The following is a 12,412-nucleotide window of genomic DNA, read 5'->3' as shown; positions in this document are numbered from 1 at the left end:
AGAAGGAAGATCATTGTGAGCTCATTCTACCAAGTCATGGGTATGCATAATACAAATTCATTCCTATGGAAAAGTATTTGGAAGACAAAGGCACCCCTAAAAACAATATTTTGTGTATGGACGGCTTTCTTGGGAAAGATATTCACACTAGACAATCTTAGGAAATGCCGAATTATTTTCATGAATTGGTGTTGTATGTGCAAAAATAGTGGAGAGACCATTGATCATCTACTAATTTATTGTAAGATTGCCATGACCTTGTGGAATGAATTATTTGCTCGGGTTGGACTAGCTTAGTTGATCTTGAGAAGGGTGATCAATCTCCTAGCTTCTTGTAGAGGCTTTCAAAGCAATTCTCAAATTGCAACAATAAAGAATATGGTTCAAATATGCATCTATAGTGTATTTGAAGGGAGAAAAATGAAAGAAGTTTCAAAGATTGGGAACAATCAATAGATGAGTTTAGAATTTTTTAATACTTTACTCCATGGTTGAAATTGATTTTAATGGCATGAACTTCTTAAATCACTAAACTAGTCCACATAGGTAATGCTCTTATATATGTCTCGCACACTTGGACTTTTAGCTATTCTTGTAATCAATAAAATTTTGTTTACCATAAGAAAAAAGAAAAAAGAAAAAATCGTATGGAATTCATGCCGAATTCGTGAGTGGCATAAAGAATTACCAAACCCTTTACAATCTTGAATCTTAACATTATTAGGACTGCATGCGTGAAATTTAGAGTTACTATTCATCTTTTAATCTGAGGAAAATGATTTTTTTGGCCAATAAAACTGGCTTTTCTTTTTTAGTAAAAATGTACGTGATAGTATTCGAATGTTGGTACTATATAAAGATGGTTAGATAAGTCACGTTGGTAAAATCTCTTAACACCCAATCCTCTTATAGACAAAAGAGCTTGGGATATTAAACCCCTACCCATCAAGGCATGTATAATTTCTGAATTCGAAGTATAGGAACAGAATATAACTATTAAGTGAAAAGTATAGTTCAACCATATGGAGTTAAAAGCATAGTTTTAAATACCGTACTGGTACGGCCGGTATATGCCGTACCGGCCACTCGTCTGATACAGGTATTACATATAATTCGTACCGGCCCAAATACTAGCTGGTATTGGCCTTATCGGCCTATATTTCTGCCAGCACCGACTGATATTTAGGTCTTTAATTTTTAATTTTTCATTTTTCAAACTACAAGCTTATTTTTTGAACCCCAATTCAGACTATACTATTTATAATTTATATATATATATATATAATTTATTTATATATCGACTATCTCAAAACGATACCGGTATCGAAATATTTCGTTCTAGTACCTTGACTGGTACAGCGTCCAGTACGTATTCAAAATATTGGTTAAAAGTATTAGGTGTAATTGGGTCAACCTGGGCAAGCATTGTTCTAGTTGTCCATTGATGGGTTTGGGAAAGGTGTTTAGTTTTTACTACCATTGTGGAGTGTTCTTTGTGTTTAATAATAAAGGTTATTGTTAAAGACTCGACCATTAATCCAAAAGCCCTAAGACTGTTAGTTACTAATTTGGTTAAACCTTTAACCCTCAAGATCATAACATTCCACCATGCTTCCGAATTTGACGTCCATGGTAGCCCACTCTATCGACACTGACCCAGTGGTAGCCCTTTCCCTTTTGACGGTTTCACTCATCTATCAGTATTAAATGACTTAACACTATACCCATATAAAGCACCAAGACATTTTAATCCAGCCTATAAATCGTTCTCTCCGTGACTTGAACCCATCATGTGGTCCCTACTCTAATACAAATTATTAAAGACCCAACCATTGATCCAAAAACCCTATGACTGTTGGATACTAATTTGGTTAAACCTTTAACTCTAAGGATCATAACAATTCATAGATGTTTACAAAATCTGAGCACCTATGAACTTGATCTTTCTTTTTCCTTTTTCTTTTCGAATGGAAGCAGTATATATACATTGGGTTTTGGACATGCACATCTAACTGGCAAAATATAAAACGAATGCTTGTCGAGAAGGGAGAAAAAACTATGCAATGAATGCAGCTTTTGATGATGAGAAATCTCGAAAACCTTGCAACCACAACATGTCTCATGAAACTGAAGTATATCGATTTTGATTTGATACAAATATGCTAGTATACAAAAATGCATGTCAGGAAGTAGATTTCACGACCTCCTGAAATAACCATAGTATATTTGGGAACACAAACACATCAAGAACAAAACTGTGAGCCTCATCTCAAACTACAAAACCATGCATGACCCGAAATTTCTGTCAACAGAAGCTAGTTGTTTTCAAGGCTCACCTGCTCACAGGCATCCTAATTTCAGCGAATACAACTTGAATGCGGCAGTTCACTTTCTGACTGGCTGATTGACTTCACCTGGTAGTTGACTTGAAAATTATACGCTTCCCTTTCATTGGGCTCCAGTAAATTCAATAACGTACTCCAGTGTCTAACCTCCCAGCTGGCTGGCTTTAACAGGGGAGCAACCGACATCTTTCCCAAACTCTCGATACACAGAAACGGAAAAGACCATCACCTTTTACGTGCAAGGAACTGTAACTATGATCATCCGGAAACATTTTAACATCTATGAAGTGGGGCAGGATATATATCCAATGGCTGATATCGCAACCGATCTTTGTGTGGCAATGGTCCCTCCTAAAAAGAAGTATATTATTGAGCATTCAAAATTGTAGTTGACAAAAATGGGATTCTTGATGTGCAGGTATTAATATTAAGGAAGAAAGTTATGGCTGGGAACAAACACCAAGAATAAATTCATCTGGTACAGTTTCCAAATACAAGAAATCAGCATGCCCATTCAAACCAGACACATAATCCACATGAGTGCAAAACACAACATACACCTGACTATTTGTATCACCATCCCAAACCAGTATTTCTGAACAGTCTAATTTATTCATTTTATCCTATTTGTTTCCTGAAATAACCATCCAAATTGTGCAAAAGCTGGATTTATGAAATTAAAGATAAACTTCAAGAGTAACTTGGACAAGGGATAAAACAGGAATAGCAATCAAAATTGGCTTCAGTGAACTCTGGAATACAGTTCAACCGTGAATGCAAAAATTGAAAGACGACAAGCAGAGGTAAGAAGAGTAAATTCATAACAGTTGAATAGAAGTCTGATGGCTTGCAGAATGACTGCAAATATGGCTTTCGCAAGGGTTGAAATGTGACACAATGGTGTGACTATTCAGTTACATATTGATACAGCAGATTCATTATAAGTTTGCAGTCTCAAATAGAATTATTTTCATTTTCCCTTGCCCATAAATAGAGCTTGGGAGTGCCAACCAAAGTAATTATATTTGACTATCGAACATGTATGGCAGAGAGCAGACCACTAATTCTGATGGTTTCACCTCAGCATCTGTTGCACGTATCATATATCAAAGAAAAAGATGGTTTCTAAGCTCTTTGATAACCCACCTGACCAAGAAAAATAAGAAAAAGAAAGACTCTTCTACAACCATAAAGAGGAAAAGCTATAAGTAACAATGTAACTAACTCCCCTCCTTCTACACCACCCAACCAGCATTCCATGATAAATTTACATCTACTTTTATGGCAATAAATTAACAGTCGATCACATGCATGCACTATGGTGATATATTGTGACTGATAGACAGCTTCTTTTGAAAGTTAGGCACCTCTCTTGCATATGATAAAATGTTGCGCTATCTTTATTTGGCTTGGTTTTATAAATTTGGAAGCTGCTTTGTCAACTCCAGATTCTAACTGTATACTTCTCAACTAACAAGAATTTATTCTACTACCCCAGAAAGCATGCCAAATTTATCATTAAGTTCTTCCCGATTGACAATCTATACACCCTAAACAACAAACTTTATCATGCATAATATTGTTAAAACAGTGATTGTCCCAAAAAACTTTGGGTAGAAGTAAATTTAATAACTGATTTGTTACAATATATAATTTTCGAAGCTGGGAACCTTGCTCGTCTTTGGCCACATGGTCCAGTCTCCCCCATTTTATGACTTCAAATGAAAATTAAATAATGTATGTAATCAAAGCCAAATTTATTGAGTGAAAAATAATATATCTAATAAAGTTAATAGTTTTAATTTAAAACTAGTAATCTTTTAGTTTTCCTAATAAATACCTTTTTGTTTTCTCAATTCATGCCATTTTAGTTTTGTAACCAATAGATTCATAACGATTGTTAGATAAAAGTTATTGAATAGTAGAGCAAATTTAAGAGTTTAATAAGTTATTACTATTGATGGCCAGAGTTAGTTTAGCTCCCTCTCTCCACTCGAGCAAAGTTCGTAAGTTTTTCTAACATTTACATATAAAATAGTAAGGGGAGAGAAGATCAAGGTATTCAACCAAATTTTGGAGATCAAAGTACCAACATTAACACTCTAATGGCTTGAAGTACACCAACATAGTATAACATATAGTAACTTTTATATAATAAATTTAGCTATTCCTGCATATTAGGATACTAGTTTAATTAATATTCCAAAACTCCCTTGCTCATCGCCAATGAATGCCTAGAGAATAGATTTAAAGAGGGAGTTCCTCGTATTCTTGACAAGGAAAAGGCGTACGATCTTGTAAATTGGGATTTCCTCCTTTATATGCTTGGGATATTTGGCTTTGGGGAGAGGTGGTGTAAGTGGGTTAGGCATTGTATATCCACAGCTCATTTATCGGTGATGGTAAATGGCACCCCCATGGGCTTTTCAACAACTCATGTGGCTTGAGGCAAGGGGACCCTTTGTCCCATTTCCTTTTTTTATTGTTATGGAGGCCCTTGGTAGGATTGTGGAGGCTACTATTGGTGGAGGTTTTCTCTCCAGTTTTTTCGGTGGGGCATGCTAATAATGATTTTATCATTGTCTGTCATCTTCTTTTTGCATACGATACTTTGATTTTTTGTGAGGCAGTCCATGGTCAGATTCAAGCATTGCGGGCTCTTTTCAAGCTGTCTCCGGGCTCAAGGTGAATCTTGGGAAGTCTGAGATGGTACTAGCGGGGGTTGTGAGCGATATCAGAAGTTTAGCTAGTTTTTTGGAGTGCAAGGTCACTTCTTTGCCTATGAAATGTTTGGGTCTACCTTAGGGGCTTCTTTTAAGGCTAAAGCCATTTGGGATGGGGTCATTGAGAAGATTGAGAGAATGTTGGCAGGGTTGAAAATGATGTATTCGTTGAATGGGGGTAGAATCACTTTAATCAAGAATACTCTCTAAACTCCCCACTTATTTTCTATCTTTATTTCCTTTACCTGTAGGGGTGGCCAAGCGGATTGAGAAGTTATTTTGAGCTTTCTTGTGGGGTGGAATTAGGGAGGAGTTCAAGTTCTATCTGATTAGTTGGAACAAAGTTTGCTCTCCACCTAGACATAACTCTCTTTGGACGGAGATTATTGACATCAAATATGGAAGTGCTTGAGAGGGTTGGTACTCTAAGTAGGTGACAGGTGCATATGGATGTTACCGTATACAATTTGAGGAATTTATACAATTTAGGACTCTGTTAATATTAGCTGTACAGATTATCTTACCAGATATTGTTTATGCTAATTTTCCCGCTGCAGCTCTCTCTACTGTTCAAGCAGTGCATGAAACAAGCAAGAGAGATCAATTCTTGATAAAGCTTCATTCTGATTTTGAAACTGCACATTCTAATCTGATGAATCGTCATCCTGTACCATCTATGGATGCCTGTTTGAGCAAACTTCTTTGTGAAGAGTAGCGTATCGTAACTCAGGCTGCCATGGAACATTGGGCTAATGTTAGTGCACCTGTTTCTATGGCTTATGCTGCACATGGGAGGAATAAGGGTAGAGACATGAGTGCTGTCCAGTGTTTCAGTTGTAAAACTTTTAGTCATATTGCTCGGGATTGTCCCAAGAAGTTCTGTAACTACTGCAAGAAACAGGATCATATCATCTCTGCTTGTCCCATTCGACCTGAAAGTAAGCAGGGTACTGCTTATCATGCCTCAACTGGTGCCTTTAGTTCTGCTGCATTGCCTGTTGCCTGTTGCCTGTTGCCTCGCAGGTTGTTCCTATTCCTGCCCCTACAACCTTAGCAAACCCAAACACACTCACTCCTGAAATGGTACAACAGATGATCATTTCTGCTTTTTCTGCTTTTTCTGCTTTTGGGCACTCAGGTAATTATAAAATTTCTTCTAAGCCATGGTATTTTGACTCCGGAGCCTCTAACCATATGACCAATACTGTTGTTCCTCTTTCCAATGTCAGAAATTATGATAGAAATCTGAAAATTAACACTGCTGGTGGCAATTCTCTACCTATCAGTGCTGTTGGTGATCTTTCCTCTTCCTTAACTGATGTTTTTATATCTCATGACCTCTCCACAAATCTTATTTCTGTTTGTCAATTGGTTGAGAATAATTGTAATGTCCATTTCTCTCGTTCTGGTTGTGTTGTGTAGGATCAAGTGTCATGGAAGATGATCGCGAAAGGGCCTAAAGTGGGACGACTCTTTCCTCTTCACGTTTCTCCTTCCACTATCATTCCTAGTTTTCCTTTACTTTCCTTTGCATGTAACGTTGTTGGTTCTAGAAAAAAGATGTGGCATAGACGTTTAGGTCACCCAAACTCTGTTGTACTTCGTACTTTGTTTAATTCTGTATCATTGGGAAATAAAGTATCTTCTCTTGATCTTTCTTTTGATTGTACATCATGCAAACTTGGCAAAAGTAAAGTTCTACCTTTTCCTTATCATGCATCTCGTGCCTCACAATGTTTGGATATTATTCATAGTGATGTTTGGGGGATTGCACCTGTTGTTTCTCATGCGCATTATAAGTACTTTGTTACTTTCATTGATGACTTTAGTTACTTTACTTGGATTTATTTCCTCAGGGCTAAGGCCGAAGTTTTTTCAGTCTTCAAGCGCTTTCTTGCACTTCTTAAGACTCAATTCTCTGCTAGCATCAAGGTTTTGCGCTCTGATTCTGGCGGCGAGTACATGTCTAATGAGTTTCAGGACTTTCTTCAAAGCAAATGGATCATCTCTCAGCGTTCTTGTCCTTCGACACCACAACAAAATGGTGTTGCTAAGAGGAAAAATCGTCACCTTCTTGATGTGGCAAGAACTCTTTTACTTGAATCATCTGTTCCTCCTTGTTTTTGGTGTGAAGCACTTTTTGTTTTGGTTCATTTGATCAATCGCTCACCCTCTCCTACATTACATCATGTTTCTCCTTTCCTTAAGTTGTTTGGTCATTTTCCTTCATATTCTAATCTTCGGGCATTTGGTTGTATTTGTTTTGTGCATCTCCCTGCTTATGAACGACATAAACTTACTGCTCAATCTGTTAAGTGTGCTTTTCTTGGTTATGCTATACATCAAAAGGGTTATGTTTGTTATGATCCTCATGCTCGCCGTATACGAGTTTCTAGGAATGTGGTTTTCTTTGAAAATCAATTTTTCTTTCCATCTCATGTTCAGTTGCCATCTACATCTTTTATCTCTTTTGCCTAGCTTTTCTGATTCCCCGACAATTGTAGAAAGGTTCAAACCTAGTTTTGTGTATGAAAGATGTAGTCGACATGAGTCTGGTTCCACTTCCTCTATGCCCTCTCAGAATCTTGACCTGGTGCCTGATCCTACTCCTGCTTCTGCCACTCTTTGCCGGTCTACTCACCCTTCTCGACCCCCTGATCGGTATGGTTTCTCCTCCCCTGTCTCTCTTGTGGCTACTTTATCCTCTATTTCCATTCACTCTTGCTATAAACAAGCAATGGAACATGAGAGTTGGCAAAATGCAATGCAAACAGAACTTCAAGCACTTGAGGAGAATCACACTTGGGATATTGTTCCTTGTCCTCCTACAGTCAAGCCTATTGGGAGTAAATAGGTTTTCTCTGTAAAGTTTCGTTCTGATGGCTCTTTGGACCAGTACAAAGCTCGCCTAGTAGCTCTGGGTAACAAACAGGAATAGGGGTTGATTATGAGGAGACATTTGCTCCTGTTGTCAAAATGACCACTGTTTGAACCATCTTAGCTATTGCCACTTCACAATCGCGGCATCAGTATTAGAGCATTGACATTGGCTTCATCAAAACACTAGCTAAATATAAAATATGATGAATTTCATCAAAAGAGAGTTGCATTGGATTAGCCAAAGAGATAAGTGTGAAACATTGAATTACAATAAATGGATATATTTCTTCAAATTTTAAGGGCTACTGTTCACTCATCAAATCTATTTTTTATTCACTTTTAATCTCCAATGGTTTTTTTTATTCACATTTAATCTTCAACCGTCTTATAATAATAATGTACGAATCAAATTAAATTATTAATTAACATATGATTAGTGTAATTATAAAATATGAAAAAAAAAATATTATTATTAAAAAAAAATATTATATTATTATTTTGATGAATTCAATAGCTAATCCAATGTGGAGTTATAGATAAAAAAGTTTTAGATATATGAAAAACATGCACTTTTCATCAAAATTTGAAGATAAATTTGATGAATCCAATGCTAGTGCTCTTAGATGGATGTGAATAATGCCTTTCTTCATAGTGATTTTCAAGAAGAGATCTACATAAAACTTCACTCTAGTATGATTACTTCTTCTCCACATGATGTCTGTAAGGTAAGGTGCTCTCTATATGGGCTCAAACAAGCTCCCCGAGCTTGGTTTGAGAAGTTTCGCAGTACACTTCTTACCTTCAGTTTTACACAGAGTCAGTATGATTCTTCTCTCTTCTTTCACAAGTCTGCATCGGGTATAGTCCTTCTATTGGTTTATGTTGATAATATTATTATTACTGGCACTGACTGTGGTTTGATTACTAAGCTTCAGCAGCTGTTGCATGCAACTTTCCGTATGAAAGATCTTGGCCAGCTCACATACTTCTTAGGACCGGAAGTACATCATTAGGCCAATGATATTTTCTTGAACTAGCATAAGTATATTCAAGATCTTATTACTTTGGCTGGTTTGGAGGACACTTCTTCTATTGATACTCCTATGGAGGTAAATGTTAAATACAAGAAAGATGAAGGGGACCTTCTAGATGATCCTACTCTCTATCGGTGCCTGGTTGGGAGTCTTATCTACTTGACCACTACTCGCCCCAATATCTCCTATGTCATTCATCAGGTCAGCAGTTTACGTCTTCTCCTCGGCATCTCCATCTTGCTACAGTTTGACGCATCATCCGCTATCTTCGAGGTTCGCCTACTCGTGGGTTATTCTTTCCTACAGGCTCATCTCTTTAACTTGTCGCCTATAGTGATGCTAATTGGGCTGGGTGTTCGGATACGCGCCGTTCTACTATGGGTTGGTGTATGCTTTTAGATGATACCTTAATTTCTTGGAGATGTAAGAAACAAGATCGTGTTTCTAAATCCTCTACTGAGGTTGAGTATCGTGCCATGTCTACTGCTTGTTCTGAAATTGTATGGCTACGAGGTCTTCTTGAGGAGCTTGGGTTCCCTTAGACTCTACCGCTCTTCATGCTGATAACACTAATGCTATTCAGATAGCCACCAATCTCGTCTTCCATGAACGCACCAAGCACATTGAGGTTAATTGTCATTCTATTTGAGACACCTTGGAAAGTTGGGTGATATCTCTTCCTCACATCTCTTTTAATCTCCAAGTGGCTGATGTCTTCACCAAAGCTATGACTCGACAGCGGCATCAATTTCTTGTTGGCAAATTGTTGTTGGTTGACTTACCAGCATCAATTTGAGAGGGGATGTTACCGTATACAATTTTAGGAATTTATACAATTTAGGACTCTGTTAATATTAACTGTATAGATTATCTTACCATGTATAGATGCTGAATATTAGGAATCAGTTAGACTCTGTGTATAGCATATACTTCCGTGTATAGATGGAATTTACGAGATAATGAAAGTGGGCTGAACTCACAGGACGAAGCTTTCCAAAACAAAGTTCTCAGTTTCTCTTGGGTTTTCTGAGTGTTTTGACAATGGAGTGGGTTTATGAAAAAACATAAAAAGCATTGGGAGAGTTTTGCTAGTCATATTTGTTTTGCAGCTGGAGAGGGATCCGTGATTAGTTTTTGGCAGGACATGTGGGGGTGATCTCGCTCTCAAGTCGGCATTCCCTTCCCTTTTTCATCTTGCTTCTGATCAGAGGCCTCTATGTTGGACCTTTTGGTCAACACCAATGGTTGCTATTAGTGGAATGTTCGTTTTTCTAGAGCTACCCATGATTGGGAAATTGGTGCTTTTTTTGAGTTTTTCAGTTCCTTATATATTGATAGTGTTGAGGTGGATAGGATGCTTGGGAACAATAAGTTCACTGTTTGATCTTTTAATAAGGTCTTGACATCCCAGAGTCATCTTTCTTTTCCTTGTAAGTGTATTTGGAAGAGTAGGGTGCCTTCCAAAGTTGCTTTCTTCATTTGGACCGCCTCTCTTGGGAATATATTGAAGATGGACAATTTGAGAAAGTCTGGTTTTATTGTCATGGATTAGTGCTACATGTGTAAGAAGAATGGTGAGTATGGATAATTTATTATTGCATTGTGAGGTGGCTAGGGTGCTTTGGGATAAGATTTTTAGTAGATCAGGAATTGCATGGGTGGTGCCTTGGACTTTGAAGGGTGGTGAATCTCCTAGCTTGCTGGAATGGCCTTCAAGGTTGTCCCCAGTTTACTGTGGTTTGGAGAATTATTCCTTTGTCTTATGTGGTGTATTTGGCTTGAAGAAATGATAGATGCTTTGGAGATAAGGAGCACACTTTGGAGGAACTTCGAAATCTTTTTGTGCAAACTTCATTGCTTTGGTTTTTTTTTTTTTTTTTTTTGATAAGTAAAAATATTGTATATCAAAAGGAGAAACCAAGTACACTGAATATATACAAGAAAACAAGGTGCCCAAAATGACCCAACAAGCCCCTAATGACCCAAAAAGCCCATAAAAAAAACCAACCCAAAGTACATCAGACCCGACCCCAATCCTTGTTTCCCGTAGAACTAAAACTCTACCCGAACACCAACCCCACCACCTTGATTCTTGTTTTCACAATACCCTCCCTTTAGACTTCCCTCTAGTTGAACTACCACCCTTAGCATCGTAGTTGATTGTGGAAAGAGACGCTGTAACTCCCTGCTTTTCTTGAAGCTTGATTTGGTTTCAAGTGTGCGGCTTGCCTCGATCGCAGTAATTAGTTTGTTAAATTGGTCTTCACATCCTCCATGTGAAATTCCCACGAACTGCTGAATCTCGTTAACTTTAGGCAGAATCCAATCCGCTATTGGAGGAAGAGAGACTAGGGGAGCCACAATATCCCCATCAACCTGCACTCCCGACTCTAGACATTCCTCTACACAAGGCACCAACGCCAAACCCATTGGTTCTCCAGTAACTCCATTGGTTCTTTCCAATGGTATCGGGGTCCCCATTGGAGATTCTGGGTGACAACAAGTCCCTTCACCTTTGGGGTGATAGCGGATCCTACATCTCCTTCAGACCTCGGCAGTACACCTTTTTCCTTCAACTCTAACAAGGGAGCCATAGTTTCTTCAGGGACCAAGGGTATAATACCGACTATCGATCTATCATGTGTTACACGAGGCGAATGACATTCCATTACTGATGTCTCTACGCCAATACCCGATGTAGACCCCACTTCAAATAACCCAGATTTCCTTTTGACCCGCCATACTCTCCTGGATCTGGTTATAGGGACAGGGCCGAATCCGATCTTCTGTTTTCCTTTTTCTAAGTTTAAAGGATTCGGGCCTATCATGTTTCTTACCACCCTGCTGTCTCCAGCTGAAAGCCGATCTATTTTCGTAGACAAGAAAGTTATCGTTGTCTTCAACTCGACAAGTTGGGTTTCCATCTCCTTTAGAGAATTGTGCATCACGACAAGCTGGTCTTAGGGCGTGATTAGCAGACCCCCCACACTCTGAACACCCGAAGCATGTCCCATCTTTAGAGCTGCTGCATAGGGTTGCCTCGCCACCGAGGATGTACTTGGGTCTTTCTCCAAGTTCTCCCTCCCTGCCACACCACCTTGTCCTTCCAAGCCGTCACTCTCTCTCTTGTCGAAGGAAAAATGACGCAGCACCTCCCCCATCCTTCTCCAACCACTGCCCCCCTCTTCAGGAATGAAAATAAAATTCCTCCTCCCCCCACCACCATACTCCTCCACCACCATATAACGTCCGCGAGCATTCGAGCAGCGATGCGCTGTGAAACTGCGTCGACCTTCCCGGACAGTGGAGAAAAAATCTTGTTTCTTATCCTTAGTACACGCTTCTATGGCCTTGGCCAGCCACTGCACTGTTGTCAAACCCAGAACCAACTTAGATATCACCCTTCGACTCCTTTCAGTAATGGCCAACA

The 12,412-nt window shown here is 38.6% G+C and overlaps 1 protein-coding gene across 1 annotated transcript in view; it reads right to left on the bottom strand.

Annotated features, from left to right (window-relative positions):
- Positions 1 to 2,117: 2,117 nt before the first annotated feature.
- The window catches only part of LOC121234194 (ATP-dependent zinc metalloprotease FTSH 12, chloroplastic), a 56,151-nt gene continuing 45,856 nt past the window's right edge, over positions 2,118 to 12,412 (bottom strand). The window contains exon 19 of the mRNA XM_041130035.1: positions 2,118 to 2,696. Within this exon, the coding sequence (XP_040985969.1) occupies positions 2,619 to 2,696 (78 nt within the window). The 3' untranslated portion in view covers positions 2,118 to 2,618. The remainder of the gene's footprint in view (positions 2,697 to 12,412) is intronic.

Source organism: Juglans microcarpa x Juglans regia, chromosome 6D (assembly GCF_004785595.1).
Source record: "Juglans microcarpa x Juglans regia isolate MS1-56 chromosome 6D, Jm3101_v1.0, whole genome shotgun sequence".
In the NCBI taxonomy this organism is placed as follows: domain Eukaryota; kingdom Viridiplantae; phylum Streptophyta; class Magnoliopsida; order Fagales; family Juglandaceae; genus Juglans; species Juglans microcarpa x Juglans regia.
This window is presented reverse-complemented; position numbering and strand designations above follow the sequence as displayed.